Source organism: Salvelinus alpinus, chromosome 1 (genome assembly GCF_045679555.1).
Source record: "Salvelinus alpinus chromosome 1, SLU_Salpinus.1, whole genome shotgun sequence".
Lineage (NCBI taxonomy): Eukaryota > Metazoa > Chordata > Actinopteri > Salmoniformes > Salmonidae > Salvelinus > Salvelinus alpinus.
Window position 1 is genome coordinate 34,709,849 of NC_092086.1, and position 24,985 is coordinate 34,734,833.

General features: G+C 41.6%; 2 protein-coding genes across 4 annotated transcripts in view; both read left to right on the plus strand.

Moving 5' to 3' along the window:
• LOC139574173 (uncharacterized) overlaps nt 1-8,195 on the plus strand; it is a 30,154-nt gene extending 21,959 nt beyond the window's left edge. For both annotated transcript variants that reach the window (XM_071398440.1, XM_071398450.1), the window contains exons 11-17: nt 1,070-1,123; nt 1,226-1,318; nt 1,440-1,568; nt 1,740-1,811; nt 1,919-1,981; nt 2,164-2,329; nt 2,446-8,195. In XM_071398440.1, coding sequence (XP_071254541.1) covers nt 1,070-1,123; nt 1,226-1,318; nt 1,440-1,568; nt 1,740-1,811; nt 1,919-1,981; nt 2,164-2,329; nt 2,446-2,502 — 634 coding nt within the window. In that variant the 3' untranslated portion in view covers nt 2,503-8,195. The remainder of the gene's footprint in view (nt 1-1,069; nt 1,124-1,225; nt 1,319-1,439; nt 1,569-1,739; nt 1,812-1,918; nt 1,982-2,163; nt 2,330-2,445) is intronic.
• Nucleotides 8,196-10,001: 1,806 nt separating this feature from the next.
• LOC139574177 (uncharacterized) lies at nt 10,002-21,994 on the plus strand. Of its 2 annotated transcripts, none has more exons than XM_071398477.1 (13): nt 10,002-10,738; nt 11,036-11,157; nt 11,493-11,627; nt 11,719-11,758; nt 12,189-12,248; nt 12,358-12,405; nt 19,724-19,814; nt 19,961-20,026; nt 20,178-20,249; nt 20,346-20,441; nt 20,647-20,772; nt 21,221-21,307; nt 21,439-21,994. In XM_071398477.1, the coding sequence occupies exons 1-13, from the start codon at nt 10,693-10,695 to the stop codon at nt 21,521-21,523; spliced, it is 1,074 nt and encodes a 357-aa protein (XP_071254578.1). In that variant the 5' UTR covers nt 10,002-10,692; the 3' UTR covers nt 21,524-21,994. The 2 variants fall into 2 exon arrangements, with proteins under 2 accessions (XP_071254578.1, XP_071254567.1); XM_071398466.1 differs by having other exon boundaries at nt 10,005-10,738; nt 20,644-20,772.
• Nucleotides 21,995-24,985: the final 2,991 nt, after the last annotated feature.

Below are 24,985 nucleotides of genomic sequence, written 5' to 3' on the forward strand. Positions count from 1 at the left end.
TACCCACAAACACAGGTGGGAACAGGCTACCTAAGTATGGTTCTCAATCAGAGACAACGATTGACAGCTGCCTCTGATTGGGAACCATACCAGGCCAAACACATAGAAAAGGACAACATAGAACAAAACATAGAATGCCCACCCCAACTCACGCCCTGACCAAACCAAAATAGAGACATAAACAAGGAACTAAGGTCAGGGCGTGACACCCCCATCAAAGTTGCTCATCCCTGAAAGCTGATTAAAAAGCTGCATCAGGTTAGTTACAACTGGGGTTGGAGAGAGAACCTACAGGAGGGTAGCGCTCCAGGAACAGGGTTGGAAAGCCCTGCTATAGAAGGCAAAGGAAGAATTACTCAATAGATCTGCATGGCATTTCTTTTATCTTTTTTTTTCTTTTTATAAATTTTACCCCCTTTTCTCCCCAATTTCGTGGTATCCAATTGTTACTAATTACTATCTTGTCTCATCGCTACAACTCCCGTACGGGCTCGGGAGAGACGGAGGTCGAAAGCCATGCGTCCTCCGAAACACAACCCAACCAAGCCAAGCCGCACTCCTTCTTAACACAGCGCGCCTCCAACCCGGAAGCCAGCCGCACCAATGTGTCGGAGGAAACACTGTGCACCTGGCTACCTTGGTTAGCAGGCACTGCGCCCGGCCCGCCACAGGAGTCGCTGGTGCGCGATGAGACAAGGATACCGGCCAAACCCTCCCTAACCCGGACAATTGTGCGTCGCCCCACGGACCTCCCGGTCACGGCCGGCTGCGACAGAGCCTGGGCGCGAACCCAGAGTCTCTGGTGGCACAGCTAGCGCTGCGATGCAGTGCCCTAGACCACTGCGCCACCCGGGAGGCCCTTGGTGGCATTTCTTAATACCGGTAATGTCTATTGGCAAGCAACAACTTTCACCAACAACCCTGCCTTTAGAGCCCTTTCCAGGCAAGACATAACATATTCAAGTCAGAAGGGCAACTGGTGTATTTTTGACTGGTGTAATGTATCGTAGATGATTCCACTTGTACCTGTGGGTATCTGACTGAACCTTTGGTACATGTTTTATCACAGAGACATCAGAAAGCCTGATGACGGTGAGACTGTTGAAGCTGTGGTTGTTCCCAGGTTAGTTAGAATACCTCTATTACTTATTTATACTCTATTCTGTCCTGGATCAGTTTGACTTGCTTATCCTTTCAGTCATGCTCATCATAATCTCACTTTCAGTGACCAAGGAGGTGAGCCAGGAGAGGAGAGCAGGCAGCCCATGGACAATGAAGAGACAGGCGCTGACAACCCTCTGCTGAATGGAGATGCCAGGTAAACTGTACCACATGACTAATCACCTGTCAGTCCTCTGTAATGTAGACTATGGAGAACATTTGTATCCTTCCCAGTCGAGATCCTTAAATCATCATCAATGTAATAATCTCAACTTTAGTGGCCAAGGAGAGGAAGGTGTTCTAGGAATGGAGGATGGAAAGCCGTCAGACAATGACAGAGCAGACACTGAAACCTGTCAGAAGACACATGCTGATTCCCCCACACTGAATATACCCAAGGTTGTTAGGTAAATTCTCCACATGAGGACTCCTTTGATAGATCTTCATTATCAATCTCATTTCTCCCTTCAGAATTGATCCCATGTATCATGTTAGTCTCTGCCTCTATGGAGGACAGTGTTGTTTGTGCTGGATCAAGAGTTTTAATCCTGATGATAGCCCTGTTATTGCTCCCACAGTGTTAACAGCCAGACTGATGACCCACAGCTTCTGGGTCAACCTCAGAGCAATGGACGCGTGCCATATAGAAGGTGAGAATGTGTATTTATCTGTGTGTAAAGTTGCATGGGATGGTAGAGGAGGTTAAATAACTGGTTGAGGTCATGTTTCCTGATCCAGTCTGTATCTTACTCCACAGGGAATCACACCTGACCAATGGGGCCCCAGGTCAGGGTGCTGGTGAGACTTCACCCCTCTGCAAGTGAGTCACTCCTCTGTCATTTAGGTCATGAACACGTAGACCATGTGTACCCCTCTCCAACAGATGCACCCCCAGGGGGGGGCAGGACCGAGTTTGAGAAACACTGTTATCTGTTATCTCTATAGGGGACAGTATTATGGTGGATCATGAATGTGAATGTTGATGTCTTATTTCTCCAACAGGGTTAACGATGAGACTGAGGAAGTGAATCCTGGTGCACAGAGTCCAGGACCTCCTCAGATGAATGAAGGACCTCCCATGTCTAACAGAGCTGCTGAGGAGACCACTGCTCTATTGGACAAACAGGCCATGGACAAGGACCAAGTCACCAAACCTCCTGAGTTAATAGTAAGTACTGTTAATGTCCTCTGACAACTGGTGAACTGTTTGGCTTGGTATCTAAAATGACGGGGCTCGTTGTCTTTTAGCTCCAACATATTTGTAACTCTTGTGTTTTTCCCAAGGACAAAGGACCTAATGACATGGAGGAGAACTGTAGCAAACGGTGGACGTTTGTGTAGCAAAAGAAAACCTAATAAGATACAGTAATATATGATATACAGTACTTATTATAAGATACAGTAATATATGATATACAGTACTTATTATAAGATACACATACATATGTGACTTGCTTCATCATAATCAGTCATGCCAACCCCAAGACACATTCTGACCAGTGTGTTTTACTGCACATTGATTTTCAGAAACCTCAACAATTTATTAAGTTAATTCTCTATGTGACAGGTATAATGTGGATTGGTTAGGAAATGTGTTCAAGTGAAATCAGTTAAAATTCCAAAACAGCCCAGGACTTGTAGATAACTAAAATTACAAAATTATTATAATCTGAAAATGAGTGTGATTTATGACTGATTATGATACAGCATGTCACATATTAGCTATACAACATTATAAAGATATGAAAGGATGGTATGATCATACTTACGCTAGTATTGTTTACTATACATACAAGCAAATATCAATCACATACACATGGGAAGATGCATAAAACATAAACCTCTTTTAGTAGAGACATTTCCAAGGTCCTGAGGTCTCAATGTCTTGTGGACATGTCAAATAGCTAAACATTGACCGGCGTTATTTACACTATATATACACAAAAGTATGTGGACACCCCTTCAAATGAGTGGATATGTCTATTTCAGCCACACCCGTTGCTGACAGGTGTATAAAATCGAGCACACAGCCATGCAATCTCCATCGACAAACATTAGCAGTAGAATGGCCTTACTGAAGAGCTCAGTGACTTTCAATGTGGCACCATCATAGGATGCTACCTTTCCTACAAGTCAGTTCATAAAATTTCTGCCCTGCTAGAGCTGCCCTGGCCACCTGTAAGGGCTGTTATTGTGGAGCATCATTGGCTCAGCCATGAAGTGGTAGGCCACACAAGCTCACAGAACGGGACCACCAGGTGCTGAAGCACGTATTGCATAAAAATAGTCTGTCCTCGGTTGCAACACTCACTACAGAGTTCCAAACTGCCTCTGGAAGCAACGTCAGCACAATTGTTCGTCATGAGCTTCATGAATTGGGTTTCCATGACCGAACAGCCGCACACAAGCCTAAGTTCACCATGCGCAATGCCAAGCGTCGGCTGAAGTGGTGTAAGGCTTGCCGCCATTGGACTCTGGAGCAGTGGAAACGCGTTCTTGCTTCACCATTTGTTAGTCCATCAGACGAATCTGGGTTTGGCAGATTCCAGGAAAACTACCTGCCCCAATGCATAGTGCCAACTGTAACGTTGGGTAGAGGAGGAATAGTGGTCTTGGGCTGTTTTTCATGGTTCGGGCTAGGCCCCTTAGTTCCAGTGAAGGGAAATCTTAACACTACAGCATACAATGACATTATAGATGATTCTGTGCTTCCAACTTTATGGCAACAGTTTGGGGAAGGCCCTTTCCTGTTTCAGCATGACAATGCCTCCATGGACAAAGCGAGGTACATACAAAATGATTTGTTGAGATCTGTGTGGAAGAACTTGATTGGCCTGCATAGCCCTGACCTCAACCCCGTCGACCACCTTTGGGATGAATTGGAACGCCAACTGCGAGCCAGGCCTAATCGCCCAACATCAGTGCCCGACCTCACTAATGCTCTTGTGGCTGAATGGTCCCTGCAGCAATGTTCCAACATCTAGAGGAAAGCCTTCTCAGAAGAGTGGAGACAATTATAGCAGCAAAGGGGGGACCAACTCCATATTAAAACCCATGATTTTGGAATGAGATGTTTGACGAGCAGGTGTCCACATACTTTTGGTCATGTAGTGTAGAAGAGACATCATTATCACAGGGCCCAGTCTAAGATGCTCTATTTTACTGAAGCATTTTTTCATTATTTGAGAGTTACAGCATGTTAGTTTTAAAATAACTTGCATAATTTGTCCCAACTTCACAGACATTTAACATAAACCGACACCTGTAATCCTACTTTCAGTAAAGAAAGTTGATGTTCCATTTTCCTTTAGAGACTAGAGTCCTCAAACTCAACTCTGGACCTCGAAACAAGTTCCACTGCATTTAGTCATTCTTCCCCTCTAATCAGGGACTGATTTAGACCTGTGACCCCAGTGTAGTGCAATTAATTATCAGGTATTACAGAAAACCAGCAGGCTCCGGACCTCGTAGGGTAAGAGTTGAGTACCCCTGCTCTAGAAGATACTACAACAGACTTTATTTAAACCACCGTTTTCATAGGAAATCATGATTGGTCAGTTTAAACAGGTAACACTTCATATGGATGTTCTCTTTATAATGCATTACAGGAGCATTAATAACACCTTCTATTCATAATGCATCAGGATGCACAACATAGGTGCTAATAACTGCTCATGAACATCTATAACTGCATAAAGCATTATCACCAGGATGTGTAATACCTTATGAAGCAAAGTATTACTATGCCAGATGCCATATTTGAAAAGCACATTAGGATCATTATATTATACATTCTGTGCTCATTAAGTGGTAGGCTATATTCTAATTTCACTGCATACCCTCTTACACCTATGTAACTCTGTCTTGCGTACTTAAAGGGATAGTCCACCCAAATTACAAAACTACATGTTGTTGTTCTTACCCTGTAAGCAGTCTATGGACAAGATAAGAAAGCAATCCATGCTTTGGTTTTGTTTACTGTACTTGGTTAGAAATATGCATTTTAGCATTTGTGGCACAAATCCAAGTCAATAACCCTGTTAAAATCCTTTTTTGAAAATCATCCTAAAGTGTCAACATTTGATTGTGTAGCTCAATTAAGTCATTTTAAGATGATTTTGAAATGAAGCATGAAAACAATGCAAGAAAGGGGATATTGGCCTCACATTACTTGACATGGGATTTGATCTAAAAACTTTGCATTTGAAGACAGTGGTCAGGTAAACAAAACCAAAGCATGGATTGCTGTCTGAGCTTTTCCATAGACTGCTTACGGTGTCACGTCGTGTATGTAGGTGGCAGGGAAGTCAAGCGCAGGAGAATTAAACTTGGTATAAATGGAGTATTTTAATAACTTAAAACATAAACTCCAAAACCAAAGTCCATAATAAAATAAATGTGGGTACAAGAACCCATCGCACACCAATCCATAGAACATGAACATAACAATAAACAATCTGACAAGGACATGAGGGGAAACAGAGGGTTAAATACATAACAATTAATGAATGGGATTGGAACCAGGTGTGTAAGAAGACCAAACAAAACCAATGGAAAATGAAACATAGATCAATGATGGCTAGAAGACTGGTGACATCGATCGCCGAGCACCGCTCGAACAAGGAGAGGCATTGACTTCGGCAGAAGTTGTGACATACGGGGTAAAGAAAGAAAATTATATTTTGTAATTTGGGTGAACTATCCCTTTAACAGGAGTGCGGAACTCCTACGTGAAGTCGTTACAGTATAGCCCTCTGACACAATTTCCTAAAGAGCATTTTGTGTAGGTCATACCACTTAGCTTCATAATCATAAGGCATTATGCTGCCTGCTTAAAATGCTGTAGGAATATATAGACATGTATTAGCAGCCATTAGTGCCTATTTCATGCAATATGATGTATAATGCATAGATTAGAAGGTGTTATAAATGCAATTATAACACATTATGAAGAGGGTATTCATAGGAAGTGTTATCCACAGGTCCTGCGGAAGGAACTGTACCCCACATCCCCACCTACTAGTGACATTGTGAAAAATAGCACACCTTTAGACAGTAATTGTGTAGCTATGTTGACATTTGTGTTCACCGTTTAATTAGAATGTTTATCACATTGAGAGTATCTGTCAGGTCAAATGACTTAGGCGAATGACAACCACATACATTGAGACCTTATAACCTTAGTGTCAGAAAAGGTTCATTTTCTTCACATTTGAATTATGGTTGTTTACTTACCTGTAATGTATTTGATATGTCATGTCTGTGGGTTGATCTCATATATTTATGAATGGCTTTCGCCTGATGCTTTTTATGGTTAGTTACCTTACACATGTATTTAGTTTCATTTCCTTATTACATTTTCATTACCATTTTATAGTACTATGCATTTTGACAGTTGGATTGATATGATCTGCTCATACATTGCCATACACGTGAGTGAGTTAAGACTATTGTTTAATGAACGACTCAGGTCTGATAGATACAATTGTCCCTCATACTCTCATGTATTATTTGTAACAAACGTTCTGCATGCATTTGTATGAGGAAACCTCCATTATTGTCATTTTCATATCTACTTTTTAGCCTGCAAGTTTAGGAAGACTATTCTGCAGAGTTTTGTGTTTTATATAATAGAAATGTAGAACCCAAGATTACTTCTTAGTATTATAATATGCGTTTAATTCCTTTTATCATTTAAACATTCCTTTCCAGCTTGTGGTCGTGTTTTCTTCAAATGAGACACTGGAGGAGAGGGAAAGATCAAACTGATGATTTATTTAGTCTTGTGTCACTCTTGTTTTTATTTTTTCAAGTTCATGCAGAGACACACACAGACACACACAGACACACACACACACACACACACACACACACACACACACACACACACACACACACACACACACACACACACACACACACACACACACACACACACACACACACACACACACACACACACACACGTGCCACACTAAGGCTCCTGGTTTCTACAGTAGCTACCGTAGCTAACGTAGACCCTCACAGATGTGATCATGTACACAACTGTACTGAGTCCAAAGTACTGTCTTTATTGGATGTCTGATGTGTTCACCCGTAACACACAGTAGACAATGATGGTATGGTACAGTATGTGGAAGATAATGAGTTTACTGATATGGACAATTCCCATACATTTTGTCTGTGGTAGTGATACATATTATGTACTCCACTTCTTCATACAGATGGACTGAAGGACAGACAGACAGGTGGGCTGAGTTTGCCTGTGTAGACGGTTGATAGATTGGTACATGATGCCTCTCCCTCAGTAGTTTCCCTGTGTAGGCGGTTGATAGATTGGTATATGATGCCTCTCCCTCAGTAGTTTCACTGTGTAGGCGGTTGATAGATTGGTACATGGTGCCTCTCCCTCAGTAGTTTGCCTGTGTAGACGGTTGATAGATTGGTACATGATGCCTCTCCCTCAGTTTCCCTGTGTAGACAGTTGATAGATTGGTACATGATGCCTCTCCCTCAGTTTCCCTGTGTAGACAGTTGATAGATTGGTGCATGATGCCTCTCCCTCAGTAGTTTCCCTGTGTAGACAGTTGATAGATTGGTACATGATGCCTCTCCCTCAGTTTCCCTGTGTAGACAGTTGATAGATTGGTGCATGATGCCTCTCCCTCAGTTTCCCTGTGTAGACAGTTGATAGATTGGTGCATGATGCCTCTCCCTCAGTTTCCCTGTGTAGACAGTTGATAGATTGGTGCATGATGCCTCTCCCTCAGTTTCCCTGTGTAGACAGTTGATAGATTGGTGCATGATGCCTCTCCCTCAGTTTCCCTGTGTAGACAGTTGATAGATTGGTGCATGATGCCTCTCCCTCAGTTTCCCTGTGTAGACAGTTGATAGATTGGTGCATGATGCCTCTCCCTCAGTTTCCCTGTGTAGACAGTTGATAGATTGGTGCATGATGCAAAAATATGAATGCAAAATGTAAAGTGTTGGTCTCATGGTTCATGAGCTGAAATAAAAAATCCCACAAAAGCTGATTTCTCAAAAATGTTGTGCACAAATTTGTTTACATCCCTATTAGTGAGCATTTCTCCTTTGCCAAGATAATCCATCCATCTGACAAATGTGGCATATCAAGAACCTGATTAAACAGCAGTGGTGGAAAACGTATCCAATTGTCATACTTGAGTGAAAGTATAGATACCTTAATAGAAAGTTACTGAAGTAAAAGTGAAAGTCAGCCAGTAAAATACTACTTGAGTAAAAGTCTAAATGTATTTGGCTTTAAATATACTTAAGTATCAAAAGTAAACATATTTGCTGAAAAAGTACTTCATTGTCAAAAGTAAAAGTATAAATCATTCAAAAGTTCTATTATTTAGCAAATCAGACAGAACAATTGTCTTGTTTTTTGAATTTTCAGATAGCCAGGGGCACACTCCAACACTCAGACATTATTTACAAAAGATGCATTTGTGTTTAGTGAGTCCACCAGACCAGAGGCAGTATGGATGACCGCGTGTTCTCTTGATAAGTGTGTGAATTTGACTATTTTCCTGTCCTGCTAAGCATTCAAAATGTAATGAGTACTTTTGGGTGTCATGGAAAATGTATGGAGTAAAAAGTACAATATTTTCTTTAGGACTGTAGTGAAGTAAAAGTAAAAGTTGTCAACTTTTATCAACAAAAAAATAATATTAAAGTAAAGTACAGATACAGATACAAATATTTTTTAAGTATATATTTTTTTACACCACTTTTAAACAGCATGATCATTACACAGGTGCACCTTGTGCTGGGGACAATAAAAGGCCACTCTAAAATGTGCAGTTTTGTAACACAACACAATGCCACAGATGTCCCAAGTTTTGAGGGAGAGTGCAATTGGCATGCTGACTGCAGGATTGTCCACCAGAGCTGTTGCCAGAGAATTTAATGTTAATTTCTCTACTCATAAGCCGACTCCAACATCGTTTTAGAGAATTTGGCAGTACATCCAACCGGCCTCACAACCGCAGACCATGTGTATGGCGTCATGTGGGCGAACAGTTTTCTGATGTCAATGTTGTGAACAGAGTGCCCCATGGTGGCGGTGGGGTTATGGTATGGGCAGGCATAAGCTACGGAATGAACACAATTGCATTTTATCAATGGCAATTTGAATGCACAGAGATACCCTGACGAGATCCTGAGGCCCATTGTCGTGCCATTCATCCGCAGCCATCACCTCATTTTTCAGAATTATAATGCACAGCCCCATGTCGCAAGAATCTGTACACAAATCATGGAAGCTGAAAATGTGCATACTCACCAGACATGTCACCCATTTACCATGTTTGGGATGCCATGGATCGACGTGTACAACAGCGTGTTCCAGTTCCCGCCAATATCCAGCAACTTAGCACAGTCATTGAAGAGGAGTGGGACAACATTCCACAGGCCACAATCAACAGCCTGATAAACTCTATGTGAAGGAGATGTGTTGCGCTGCATGAGGCAAATGGTGGCCACTTCAGATACTGACTGGTTTCTGATCCACGCCCCTCCCTTTTTTAAAGGTATCTGTGACCATCAAATGCACATCTGTATTTCCAGTCATGTTAAATCCATAGAATAGAATGAATTTATTTCAATTGACTGATTTCCTTCTATGAACTGTAACTCAATAAAATCTTAGAAATTGTTGTGTGTTGCATTTATATTTTTGTTCAGTATAAGAGACAGGGCATTGGGTGAGGGGTTATCCCACCCTGGAGCTCCAGTATTTCATTGGCTTGAGGGTGTAGATGTGTAAATCAAACCAGGGTTGCAATTGGAGTGATATGATTATAACTACAACTTCACACCAAGTCCTTTAAAATATTTAGCATGTTTGATTACCTATTCAAATCAAAATGTCCTTGTGCACGTAGTGTTCATCTAACTCCATGTCTTTATAAATCACAACTTTGAACACTTTGAGCAACGAGGCACAATAAATAAAGGTACAGCCCATATCAGTTACCTATTGAGAAAGTTATACCAAAGACAGTACAGTATGAAGATAGGCTAAAATTGCTTCTTCAACAGAAATCCCTGATCACACTTGAAGGTGATGTCATGGCGACGTTGGCTAGCTGAGCTCATGCACAGAAACACGTCATCGGGTCTAACGGTCGTCCCGCGCCATGTGCAGGCCGCCAAATCAAAGGCACTCTTTTGATATAAAGTCATTTTTTATGAAAATAGTTGGAGGAATAACATGTTGAAATACTTAAGACATTGGCTCAAATCTAGGTTGTGCATTTGAATTTCGAGAAAATGAACAGCTAAGGAAGAATTTTTCTCTTCTCTCATTGACTTCTCAAACCCGAATCCCCGGCCTGGTCTACTGATACCGCGATGTTGCGTATCAAGGTTTAGAAACTGTGGTGATACAGTCACTTATAACTCCTCCTGTTTTCTAAACGGAACTTACTGAAGCAGAAAGAAGAGAAGAAACTTGTTTTACAGAACCAGCAAGCAAGAGGCAGCTCTAAACAGACCACAGACTAAATGTATCCATTCAGCCGGGTTGTTTTTTTGGTGCTCCCGTATCAAGGTAAAGACTAAGTTGAAACAGTATTTGCACTTTAACATTGCTACATTGCTATAAAACTCCCTGAAGGCAGAACGTTCTCTTACTGTATTGTGTCACCTGGGCGAGGTCGGCTAGCAACCCGTTAGCCTCATACACAACCTGTTTGTACCTGTGATTTGTTTAACTGTATTAGGATCTCAAACATTGGAAGCTGCAGTCTATCTCTATTTCATTGTGTTTGTGTTTAAGGACGTTTGTTAGTAACATTAAAGTAATGTTACATAGAAAGTTGTACTAAATGAATGTCTTCTTCCGTAGCTTACTTAGCATGCTCTCCCATCAAGAAAATAGACAGGTGTGAAGATTTGAGGACAGGAAATGGATATCTGTACCTATATGAAACTCCGGCTGGATCTGAAATTGAGGTGTACTCAAACAATGTTAGTGGAGATCTTATAGGTTTATGCAGGATTTGTACTACAGACTTTGTCTTGACTTTGTCCAACTTCCCCCAAGTGCACACTTGCACACTTCCCGACATGGATTTCACAACGTTGGAAAGTCCCTGCAGCTAATGTTTACACCAATCCAATGCTTTTAACCATCCCTCGAAGTTTACACGTGTACACTTTGGGGAAAAGGGTGTAGAATCAGAACACAAACTGTATATGTTGGTATTTTTTGGGGATAATAAGTACTATGTTGTATGACAAAACAGGGCTTTTTGATTCAAACCTCAATTCCTTTCTTTCTTTTCTTATGTGATTTCCCACAGACTCTAATAGCCTACCGTGGCATGAACAAGCCTTTTGAAGCAAATTTTTCTGATAAGGTGATAAGAGTGAACAACAGTGCTGTCATCCTCTCTGAATGCCTGAACCTGTCATTCACATTCTTTCATGTTCTCCAGGTGAGTCCTGTTATTATTTCACACAATTGAGATGATTCGATTGTAGAAAATAATTTTAGAGATACTTACTTCCCCTGTGTCTTCTCTTAAGGGCATGGTTGAGGTGTGCCATTTGCATTACATTGTTGCAGGTAAAGAATGATTTTCCTATTTTCTTTCATTTGAAACTTCTTGCAGTTTCATATTGGTACACATATCCAGGTATCTTATAAGAGCCCATACAGACGCCCACATTATTATATTTATTTGTCTGTCCAGAAGAGGAATTAGTTTGTGACACCTCCACATTTTAATTTGACTGGCGTCAGGTAGCCTAGCGCTTAACAGCGCTGGACCAGTAACCAAAAGGATTCTGGTTCAAATCCCGAGCTGACTTGGCAAAACATCTGTTGATGTGCCCTTGAGCAAGGCAGTTAACTCTAATTTCTCTGGATAAGAGTGTCTGCTAAAATGTAAAAAATGTAGACTGACAATTCACCTGACATTTTAATTTACAATCCGACTGACACCCCGGGTGAGTACTCTAATATCAGCAAACTAATATCACCTCTTTGTCTGTAGAGAGGGAGCAGGAGGCTGTGACAACTATCAATCTGACTGACACCTCGGACGACACATCAGGTAAGTACTCTTAACTAATATAAAGACAGCTCATTACTGTCTATAGCATCTCCATCTGTAATAAAGTACATATTCAATTGAAATGACTTTACTCTCTGATTAAACTCAGGAAATGGAGACAAAGCCAAAGTCACTAGCCACACAAAGGAAATCACTGGTGAGTGTTTCCATATTGTTTCTTTTGTTTGACATTCTACTGTCACCACAGCTTCTTCTTCTTTTTCTTCTGAAGCCTATTATGGACAAATGCGATAAGACAAACAAACCCCTAACTAAATCAGCAAGAGTTTTTGAACACTCTGGGTTCAGAATGTGGACTAGTTGATGTCTGGCGTGAGATCAAACCTCAAGCCAAAGATGATACTTTTCTAATGTACCCAACTCATATTCCAGAATAGACTACTTATTTTTTCCCAAAAGCTATCTGCTGTAAACAGTTGCTCTATTGGTACGTTTGACTTATCCAATCATGCCAAAATATATTTATCTGTGAACCTGAGCAGCTTTGTTCCTCTATCCAGAAATTAGAAACGTAATACATCTCTAATGGCAGATTCAAATTTCAGAGCAGAAATGCATTGTGGGATTGTGAATTACATACAAGATAACAGTGACCCTACTGTATATTAAATGCTTCCCCTGTATGGGAGGCGGCAAAACCTACCCGAAGTGGTCAAATTATTTCATATGCCTCATTTAAGAAAAAGAACAGTGAGAAGTTGTGTGACATTAAGAAAGATGCAAACAATTGCACACAAGGTTTTCTACTGAGAATTGGAGGCAGGTAAGTCTTGAAGCAAACTAAATCTTTAACAAACTCGCCATATCAATGATAACATGTTCCATGTTAGACAAAAACATATGAAAATGATAACCAAGTAAGCTTCTTGCCTATCAATTAAAAAAGGAGCAACCAGAATACATGTTACACTCCCCTCTTTAGTAAAATTAAAGACCACATCCGTTGGTCCACTCTCCCATAACAATGATGGGAGGATAAACATAATAATGGTCAAATCTGAGTCTATGGGGTCTGGGTCTGGGTCTGCCCAATTTCCAACTTTACTATTGGTCAGCCCAAACTCACAAATTGTTGTCTGGGACTTTGGGCAGATATGACTCCCTATGGGTTCAGATTGAATATCAATCTCGCCATCCTTTACCTCTGAATCAGTTTCATCATATTTGTGATGACAGTAAGTACACATTAATGGCACTTGGGTATTTCAAACACGTTTTTTTTTATATGCTCCTATTTCTTGTTGCCCAATGTGTTCTTAAAAGTCGGCCTTCATGATTGGTGCCCGCTGGGTCATAGGAGGTTCGCAGACTTGTTCCATAGTGGATTAAAAACAATGAAGGGATTTATCCAAATCCATCCCGAATATAACATCCCTGGTACACATTTGTTTTCAGTGCCTTCAAATCAGAAATGTTATCTTTATATTTATCAAAGAATTAAAGCTGAGATCTCAGTTATCAGAAGTTAAGAATTAATAACCACATCTATATTAGCAAGTAATACTTGCTAAGATGTATTGTACATTATCCAAACATTATGAATCCTCCTTGGTTTCACTTCAAAGGATGTGGGGAAATGACTTAGGCACGGAATTTGATGAGAAGGTATGACTTGAGATCTGTAATAAGATCCACTTCCCATTCACTAGTCCCAATATTAAGGAGACTAACTACAAATGAATGTTCATGTGTTAGCTTACCCCTGTTGAATTAAACTGTATGTTCCCAGACACCAAATTGCTTAAAATGTAAGACAGAGAAAGTACTTTTTTCCATCTATTCTGGCATTGCAATAAGCTAATCGATTTCTGGTGCTCTATTCATACTCAGATCATTTAGATATGGCATTGGTACAATCCAGTGGCGGTTGGTGCTGTTTATGATGAGGGAGGACGATAAACATTTGTATTGGCCTTATTTCTATTACAGCATATTGGATGACTGTCATTCATATTCCATTCACCCAGCTCAATGTAACATTGATAGATTTAGGCTCCTACATGATACTCTAATTTTCCCTATAGCCTTTATGAATTTGCTACAACCTAGCATATGAATGAAAGTTTACAATGTAGGTGCACAGGTCAAGATACATTTTAGTAATCAAGATGACAGACAGTGACACATTCAATACCGCCGTGCACACTCTGGCCTGCATCTAGCTGATCTAGGGTGTAATCATTAGTCCAACAGTTGCAAACAAGAGTTTCTATTGGACAAATTCAGGTATGTTTATCCCAGTTTTGTTCCATTTGCTCCCGTTTAAGAAATATTTTTCAACAGAATCGGCTGAATGAATACACCCCGATCAAACGCAAAAACAGTTCACTTTCATAGGAGCCAGATCGTTGTATAATTCCTTCTCGCATCTATGCCCTCTCCATTTTATGCACTGCAGTGCTAGCTAGCTAGCTGTAGCTTTTTTCATCAGTACTAGATTAATTATCTGATCCTTTGATTGGGTGAGCAACATGTCAGTTCATGCTGCAAGAGCTCTAATAGGTTGGAGGATGTCTTCCGGAAGTTGTCATAGTTTCTGTGTAAGTCTATGGAAGTGGATGAGAACCACGAGCCTCCTAGGTTTAGTATTGAAGTCAGTGTTCCCAGAGGAGGAAGGACACTAGCTGTCCTCTGGCTACACCATGGTGCTACCTTACAGAGTGCTGTTGAGGCTACTGTAGACCTTCATTGCAAAACAGTGGATATATTTAGTATAGTTTTATCTAAAAAGGATCACTTTTTGAAGGTTACAATATTTTTATTAATATGAAATTATATCAAATCAAATCATGCTGAATACTGCGCTTGATTCAGACAAGATAAGGTTGCTGACAACTTACTTTGCAAATAAATGTATTCTTGTGTGTTGGAAAAATGACAACCCACCCACTTTTCATCTGTGGCTAAAACAAGTTGCAAACTTCTTGCCATTAGAAAAATGAATAATGGACTTACAGAACTGCAGATCCACATTCTTGAAAGTATAGTTTTTATTGAAAAAAGCTCTTAAAATAGTACTTCTATTTCATATTTTATCTACATTTATTGCACTAGTTGTTTGAAAATCTCTGAAAATGTGTCTGCATTAACAACACTAACAGTATTATGATATTACAGTATATCTGCTGCTATCAATAGCTAAGTTGTAATACTAACTGCTTTATTTAGTTTGTATGGAATGTATTTTCTGTTAGTCTTTATAATTGTTTATTTATTATACAGTTGAAGTTGGAAGTTTACATACACCATAGCCAAATACATTTAAACTGTGTTTTTCACAATTCCTGACATTTAAAAAATCCCCGTATTAGGTCAGTTAGGATCACCACAATATTTTAAGAATGTGAAATGTCCGAATAATAGTAGAGAGAATGATTTATTTCAGCTTTTATTTCTTTCATCACATTCCCAGTGGGTCAGAAGTTTACATACACTCAATTAGTATTTAGTAGCATTGCCTTTTGTCACGTTCCTGACCTTATTTCCTTTGTTTTGTCTTTGTTTAGTATGGTCAGGACGTGAGTTGGGGTGGGCATTCTATGTTATGTGTTTCTATGTTGGGTTCATTTTCAATTAGCCTGATATGGTTCTCAATCAGGGGCAGGTGTTTTACGTTTCCTCTGATTGAGAACCATATTAAGGTAGGCTGTTCTCACTGTTTGTTTGTGGGTGATTGTTCCTGTGTCAGTGTTTGTGCCACACGGGACTGTTTCGTTCGTTAGTGTGTTCCTTCCTGTTCGTGCGTTCTTGTTTTATGTTCTCAAGTACAGGTCTGTTCACGTCGTTTTGTTATTTTGTCAAGTGTTCTTCGTGTTCGTCTTTCACAAATAAATATACTATGGATACATACCACGCTGCATATTGGTCCGATCCTTGCTCATCCTCAGACGAGGAGGAGGACGAGCGTTACAGAATCACCCACCTACCAAGGACCAAGCAGCGGGGTAACAGGCAGCGGCAGCAGGAGCAGAGTCTGGATTACACTACGTGGGAGGAGATCGACAGGTGGGCGATCGACCCAAGGAGAATGCCGGAGGCCGCCTGGGATTCTCTGGAGCAGTGTGAGGAGGGATACCGGCGAATGGAGGCAGCACGACGACGCGGTAGGAAGCCTGTGAGTCAGCCCAAAATATTTCTTGGGGGGGGGGGGCCTACAAGGGAGTGTGGCGAAGTCAGGTAGGAGACCTGTGCCAACTCCCCGAGCTTACCATGGAGAGCGAAAGTACGGGCAGACACCGTGTTATGCGGTAAAGCGCACGGTGTCTCCTGTACGTGTGCTTAGCCCGGTGCGGGTTATTCCACCTCCCCGCACTGGCCGGGCTAGATTGAGCATTGAGCCAGGTGCCATGAAGCCGGCTCAACGCATCTGGTCTCCAGTGCGTCTCCTCGGGCCGGCATACATGGCACCAGCCTTACGCATGGTGTCCCCGGTTCGCCAACACAGCCCAGTGCGGGTTATTCCACCTCCCCGCACTGGTCGGGCTACGGGGAGCATTCAACCAGGTAAGGTTGGGCAGGCTCGGTGCTCAAGGGAGCCAGTACGCCTGCACGGTCCGGTATATCCGGCGCCACCTCCTCGCCCCAGCCCAGTACCACCAGTGCCAACACCACGCACCAGGCTTCCTGTGCGTCTCCAGAGCCCTGTTCCTCCTCCACGCACTCTCCCTGTGGTGCGTGTCTCCAGCCCAGTACCTCCAGTTCCGGCACCACGCACCAAGCTTCCTGTGCGTTTCCAGAGCCCTGTGCGCCCTGTTGCTGCTCCCCGCACTAGCCTTAAGGTGCGTGTCCTTAGCCCGGTACCACCAGTTCCGGCACCACGCACCAGGCCTACTGTGCGCCTCAGCCGGCCAGAGTCTGCCGTCTGCCCAGTTCCGCCTGCATTGCCCGTCTGCCCAGAGCCGCCTGCACTGCCCGTCTGCCCAGAGCCGCCTGCACTGCCCGTCTGCCCAGTGCCGTCTGCGCTATCCGTCTGCCCAGCGCCGTCTGAACCGCCCGTCTGTCCTGAGCCTTCAAAGCCGCCCGTCTGTCCTGAGCCTTCAAAGCCGCCCGTCTGTCCTGAGCCTTCAGAGCCGTCCGTCAGTCAGGAGCCGCTAGAGCTGTTCGCCAGACAGGAGCGGCCAGAGCCGCCCGCCAGACAGGAGTGGCCAGAGCCGCCCGCCAGACAGGAGCGGCCAGAGCCGCCCGCCGGCCATGACCTGCCAGTGCCGTCAGCCGGCCATGACCTGCCAGAGCCGTCACTCAGTCCGGTGCTGCCCCTCAGTCCGGTGCTGCCCCTTAATCCAGTGGGTTAATATGGTGGGTAGCCATTAGGAGGAGGCCACGGAAGCGGGGATTAACTATGGTGGGGTGGGGACCACGTCCAGAGCCAGAGCCGCCACCGTGGACAGATGCCCACCCAAACCCTCCCCTATAGGTTCAGTTTTGCGGCCGGAGTCCGCACCTTGGGGGGGAGGGGGGGGGGGGGGGGGGGTACTGTCACGTTCCTGACCTTATTTCCTTTGTTTTGTCTTTGTTTAGTATGGTCAGGACGTGAGTTGGGGTGGGCATTCTATGTTATGTGTTTCTATGTTGGGTTCATTTTCAATTAGCCTGATATGGTTCTCAATCAGGGGCAGGTGTTTTACGTTTCCTCTGATTGAGAACCATATTAAGGTAGGCTGTTCTCACTGTTTGTTTGTGGGTGATTGTTCCTGTGTCAGTGTTTGTGCCACACGGGACTGTTTCGTTCGTTAGTGTGTTCCTTCCTGTTCGTGCGTTCTTGTTTTATGTTCTCAAGTACAGGTCTGTTCACGTCGTTTTGTTATTTTGTCAAGTGTTCTTCGTGTTCGTCTTTCACAAATAAATATACTATGGATACATACCACGCTGCATATTGGTCCGATCCTTGCTCATCCTCAGACGAGGAGGGGGACGAGCGTTACACCTTTAAATTGTTTAGCTTGGGTCAAACGTTTCGGGTAGCCTTCCATAAGCTTCCCACAATAAGTTGGGTGAATTTTGGCCCATTCCTCCTGACACCTGAGTCAGGTGTGTAGGCCTCCTTGCTCGCACATGCTTTTTCAGTTCTGCCCACAAATATTCTATAGGATTGAGGTCAGGGCTTTGTGATGGCCACTCCAATACCTTGACTTTGTTGTCCTTAAGCCATTTTGCCTCAACTTGTGAAGTATGCTTGGGGTCATTGTCCATTTGGAAGACCCATTTGCGACCAAGCTTTAACTTCCTGACTGATGTCTTGAGATGTTGCTTCAATATATCTACATCATTTTCTGCCTCATGATGCCATCTATTTTGTGACGTGCACCAGTCCCTCCTGCAGCAAAGCACCCCCACAACATGATGCTGCCACCCCCGTGCTTCACGGTTGGGATGGTGTTCTTCGGCTTGCAAGCCTCCCCCCTTTTTCCTCCAAACATAAGGATGGTCATTATGGCCAAACAGTTCTATTTTTGTTTCATCAGACCAGAGGACATTTCTCCAAAAAGTACGATCTTTGTCCCCATATGCAGTTGCCAACCGTAGTCTGGATTTTTTTATGGCGGTTTTGGAACACTGGCTTCTTCCTTGCTGAGCGGCCTTTCAGGTTATGTCGATATAGGACTCGTTTTACTGTGGATATAGATACTTTTGTACCTGTTTCCTCCAGCATTTTCACAAGGTCCTTTGCTGTTGTTCTGGGATTGATTTGCACTTTTCGCACCAAAGTACATTCATCTCTAGGAGACAGAACGCGTCTCCTTCCTGAGCGGTATGACGGCTGCGTGGTCCCATGGTGTTTATACTTGCGTACTATTGTTTGTACAGATGAACGTGGTACCTTCAGGCATTTGGAAATTGCTCCCAAGGATGAACCAGACTTGTGGAGGTCTACAATTTATTTTCTGAGGTCTTGGCTGATTTCTTTTGATTTTCCCATGATGTCAAGCAAAGAGGCACTGAGTTTGAAGGTAGGCCTTGACATACATCCACAGGTACACCTCCAATTGACTCAAATTATGTCAATTAGCCTATCAGAAGCTTCTAAAGCCATGACATAATTTTCTGGAATTTTCCAAGCTGTTTAAAGGCACAGTCAACTTAGTGTATGTAAACTTCTGACCCACTGGAATTGTGATACAGTGAAATAATCTGTCTGTAAACAATTGTTGGAAAAATTACTTGTGTCATGCACAAAGTAGATGTCCTAACCGACTTGTTAACAAGAAATTTGTGGAGTGGTTGAAAAACAAGTTTTAATGACTCCAACCTAAGTGCATGTAAACTTCCGACTTCAACTGTATATATATATATATATATATATATATATATATATATATATATATATATATATATATATATATATATACATACACACACACACAGTATGTGTCATGTTTTGTTCCTTTACATGATACTTCTATAGCACAGTTTAACAGGATCTCAACAACTGACGTAGACAGCTTTTTGTTTTTCAGCTGGTGTTCTGGTTTTCTTGGTTCTGCTGCTGGGCATTGCTGGTTTCTTAGCGTACAGATATGGCTACATTCCTTGGAGAAACAAACATCCGTGAGTACCTTTCATGACCTGCAGCAACAATAGTGCTCAGAGTGTACAGCCAGTCAGCTGAGCTGTCCAAAGTTAATTCAGAGAGGATAAACTTATGATTTAGGACTGAACGCAACATTTCCTTTGTTCATCACACACCACATCAGATTTCCTCTTGCACAGCTAGCTCGGCTGGGTCGGGACTACCTTAACACCAACAGGGAAAACCAGAGGTGAGTCAGACTGACTGAGGACATTTTTAGTAGTTACGTGGTTTAATGTGCTGAAGTGTTTCATGATACATTACTAAATATCAGTTATCATGCCAGACAACAGCTTAGAGCAGCAAGAAGTAAGACGTGTTGTTGTTTTAACTTCTCTAAGGGACAACGGAGATCCTGATGATCCAGCTGCTGAGGACGCTGAGTCTCTCCGATCTGCGCTTGTCGTTGGCAGGTTAGACAGCCTATCTATTGAATGTCATGTTTATGCTCCTACTATACTTCATGTCTTCCTCAATCTATAACTGCATTTGTCCCTTTGAACCATCAGGGACCAGGGGGATGGGGTGGAAGAGGAGAGGGGGCCACCACACAGTCAGGAGACACATGTTGAGTCCTCTCTGCTGAATGGGCATCTTGTGAACAGGTTAACCTTTCTCTGAGAAAGACCCTCATTACTTCATTACCGGTTGGGTCTCATTATCCTCAGTCAGTGCTGATCCCATGAGTCATTGATCCCACAGGTTTAATAGAAGGACCAGTTTGTTTAACACATGATCCTTATATTCTAATACCTGTAATACCTAATGAGCATGGTAAATGCTCATGCATGTTAAAAAAATGTTTAGCAGTCAAGGAGAGAGAGGTGAGCCAAGCGAGAGGTTCGTTCAGCCAATGGGCAGTGAGGGAACAGATACTGAATTCTCTCAGAAGAGACATGCTGGATTTCCTCTGGTCAATGGAAACCATAAGGCCAGGTAAACTTTACCACATGATGAATACCTTGATAGATCTTCATTGAATGATACAGATGTAGTATCTTAATTTGAGCCAGTTTGCTACAGCAGGAAAATAATCCTGCAGCAACAGGAAATGTGAATTGTTATGTGGGTTGATACATTTTTCATGAGGGCAAATCAAATCAATTTTAAAGTGGAAATTACCAACTTTAGAAGCAAACAAAAGAGTGATCAAATTAAGATCGTACCTCTGTAATCTCACAATGGGTCATTTAATAACGTTTGTCTTGTGGTGGATCAATGATGATGTCAGGTAAACTTGACTACATATTGATACATCCACAACTCATTGGGTATAATGTCACCAACCCCATTTTCCCACTGTTCATGTTAGCCTCTTTCTCTTTAGGGGACAGTATTATGGTGGATCATGAATGTGAATGTTGATGTCTTATTTCTCCAACAGGGTTAACGATGAGACTAAGGAAGTGACTCCTGGTGCACAGAGTCCAGGACCTCCTCAGATGAATGGAGGACCTCCCATGTCTGACAGGTGATATTGTAACTATTGCTAAAGTAACACTGTTCTGAGATTTTTCTCCACTGTATTTTAATTGTAGGTACAGGATTGTATAATAGCCATGTTTCCTGATCCAGCCTGTCTTACTGTGTTCTGTGTCTAAGGTTGGAGAACAACCATGTTGGTCAGCGGACGAAGAAAACTGCTCTGGTGAACAAGCAGGACCAGGACTGGTTAACAATGGCATGAAGCCAGTTGAAAATATATAGCATATAAGATGAAACTAAGTGAAAATATAACATGATATACACTGTAATATAGAACAGTATAATATAATATGACATTATATAATATCGTAACACTTACTTGAAGCTGCTTCTTGTATAGTGTTATATATTCTAATGAATGCATTCTTAACAACATGAATGATGCATTAATGCATACATAGGACATAACTGTATAGTAAAATGTTAGTATAATACTGTGCTGGTAAGCTGCTAGCTGTGGGGTTGCCCCCAGCTGTGGTTTCTATTATTCAGAGAATCTACGCTCAACTGTGGTTCAAATCCATAGTTTTTAGCTTAGTTGTTACCGTAAACTAGCACTTCTTAGAGACAAAGTTATGGAAAATGCTGTATGAATCTACTTACCATTCTGAAGTGTAACAGTCAGGTTTTTATGTAACAATTGTTAATCCCTTTTTAAATGTTTATTTATATATTTGTTTGATTTTATTGAATTAGTATGACTAATGCTTCAATGACCATGCATTATTTTACACTCCCGTATAGAGGGATATTATTTTACCCTCCCGTATAGAGGGATATTATTTTACACTCCCGTATAGAGGGATATTATTTTACCCGACCGTATAGAGGGATATTATTTTACCCGACCGTATAAAGGGATATTATTTTACACTCCCGTATAGAGGGATATTATTTTACCCGACCGTGTAGAGGGATATTATTTTACCCGACCGTATAGAGGGATATTATTTTACCCGACCGTATAAAGGGATATTATTTTACCCGACCGTATAGAGGGATATTATTTTACCCGACCGTATAGAGGGATATTATTTTACACTCCCGTATAGAGGGATATTATTTTACCCTCCCGTATAAAGGGATATTATTTTACCCGACCGTATAGAGGGATATTATTTTACCCTCCCATATAGAGGGATATTATTTTACCCTCCCGTATAAAGGGATATTATTTTACCCTCCCGTAAAAAGGGATATTATTTTACCCTCCCGTGTAGAGGGATATTATTTTACCCGACCGTATAAAGGGATATTATTTTACCCGACCGTATAGAGGGATATTATTTTACCCTCCCATATAGAGGGATATTATTTTACCCTCCCGTATAAAGGGATATTATTTTACCCTCCCGTAAAAAGGGATATTATTTTACCCGACCGTATAGAGGAATATTATTTTACCCTCCCGTATAGAGGGATATTATTTTACCCTCCTGTATAGAGGGATATTATTTTACACTCCCGTATAGAGGGATATTATTTTACCCTCCCGTATAGAGGGATATTATTTTACCCTCCCGTATAAAGGGATATTATTTTACCCGACCGTGTAGAGGGATATTATTTTACCCTCCCGTATAGAGGGATATTATTTTACCCTCCCGTATAAAGGGATATTATTTTACCCTCCCGAATAGAGGGATATTATTTTACCCTCCCGTATAAAGGGATATTATTTTACCCTCCCGAATAGAGGGATATTATTTTACCCTCCCGTATAGAGGGATATTATTTTACCCGACCGTATAGAGGGATATTATTTTACCCGACCGTATAGAGGGATATTATTTTACCCGACCGTATAGAGGGATATTATTTTACACTCCCGTATAGAGGGATATTATTTTACCCGACCGTATAGAGGGATATTATTTTACCCGACCGTATAGAGGGATATTATTTTACCCTCCCGTATAGAGGGATATTATTTTACCCTCCCGTATAAAGGGATATTATTTTACCCTCCCGTATAGAGGGATATTATTTTACCCTCCCGTATAGAGGGATATTATTTGACCCTCCTGTATAGAGGGATATTATTTTACCCTCCCGTATAAAGGGATATTATTTTACCCGACCGTATAGAGGGATATTATTTTACCCTCCCGTATAGAGGGATATTATTTTACCCTCCCGTATAGAGGGATATTATTTTACCCGACCGTATAGAGGGATATTATTTTACCCGACCGTATAGAGGGATATTATTTTACCCGACCGTATAGAGGGATATTATTTTACACTCCCGTATAGAGGGATATTATTTTACCCGACCGTATAGAGGGATATTATTTTACCCGACCGTATAGAGGGATATTATTTTACCCTCCCGTATAGAGGGATATTATTTTACCCTCCCGTATAAAGGGATATTATTTTACCCTCCCGTATAGAGGGATATTATTTTACCCTCCCGTATAGAGGGATATTATTTGACCCTCCTGTATAGAGGGATATTATTTTACCCTCCCGTATAAAGGGATATTATTTTACCCGACCGTATAGAGGGATATTATTTTACCCTCCCGTATAGAGGGATATTATTTTACCCTCCCGTATAGAGGGATATTATTTTACCCTCCCGTATAGAGGGATATTATTTTACCCTCCCGTATAAAGGGATATTATTTTACCCTCCCGAATAGAGGGATATTATTTTACCCTCCCGTATAAAGGGATATTATTTTACCCTCCCGTATAAAGGGATATTATTTTACCCTCCCGTATAGAGGGATATTATTTTACCCTCCCGTATAAAGGGATATTATTTTACCCTCCCGAATAGAGGGATATTATTTTACCCTCCCGTATAAAGGGATATTATTTTACCCTCCCGAATAGAGGGATATTATTTTACCCTCCCGTATAAAGGGATATTATTTTACCCTCCTGTATAGAGGGATATTATTTTACCCGACCGTATAGAGGGATATTATTTTACCCTCCCGTATAAAGGGATATTATTTTACCCTCCCGAATAGAGGGATATTATTTTACCCGACCGTATAATAGGATATTATTTTACCCGACCGTATAGAGGGATATTATTTTACCCTCCTGTATAGAGGGATATTATTTTACCCTCCCATATAGAGGGATATTATTTTACCCGACCGTATAGAGGGATATTATTTTACCCTCCTGTATAGAGGGATATTATTTTACCCTCCCATATAGAGGGATATTATTTTACCCGACCGTATAGAGGGATATTATTTTACCCGACCGTATAGAGGGATATTATTTTACCCAACCGTATAGAGGGATATTATTTTACCCGACCGTGTAGAGGGATATTATTTTACCCGACCGTATAGAGGGATATTATTTTACCCGACCGTGTAGAGGGATATTATTTTACCCGACCGTATAGAGGGATATTATTTTACCCGACCGTATAGAGGGATATTATTTTACCCTCCTGTATAGAGGGATATTATTTTACCCTCCCGTGTAGAGGGATATTATTTTACCCGACCATGTAGAGGGATATTATTTTACCCGACCGTATAGAGGGATATTATTTTACCCGACCGTATAGAGGGATATTATTTTACCCTCCCGTATAGAGGGATATTATTTTACCCTCCCGTGTAGAGGGATATTATTTTACCCTCCTGTATAAAGGGATATTATTTTACCCTCCCATATAGAGGGATAT

Bases quoted from the DNA above. Each gene is read 5' to 3' on its own strand.
- LOC139574177 (XM_071398466.1), top strand. From the start codon at position 10,693: ATGTATCCATTCAGCCGGGTTGTTTTTTTGGTGCTCCCGTATCAAG. The intron at 11,628-11,718 runs GTGAGTCCTGTT...TCTTCTCTTAAG, and splicing joins CATTCTTTCATGTTCTCCAG to GGCATGGTTGAGGTGTGCCA. The intron at 11,759-12,188 runs GTAAAGAATGAT...CTTTGTCTGTAG, and splicing joins TTTGCATTACATTGTTGCAG to AGAGGGAGCAGGAGGCTGTG.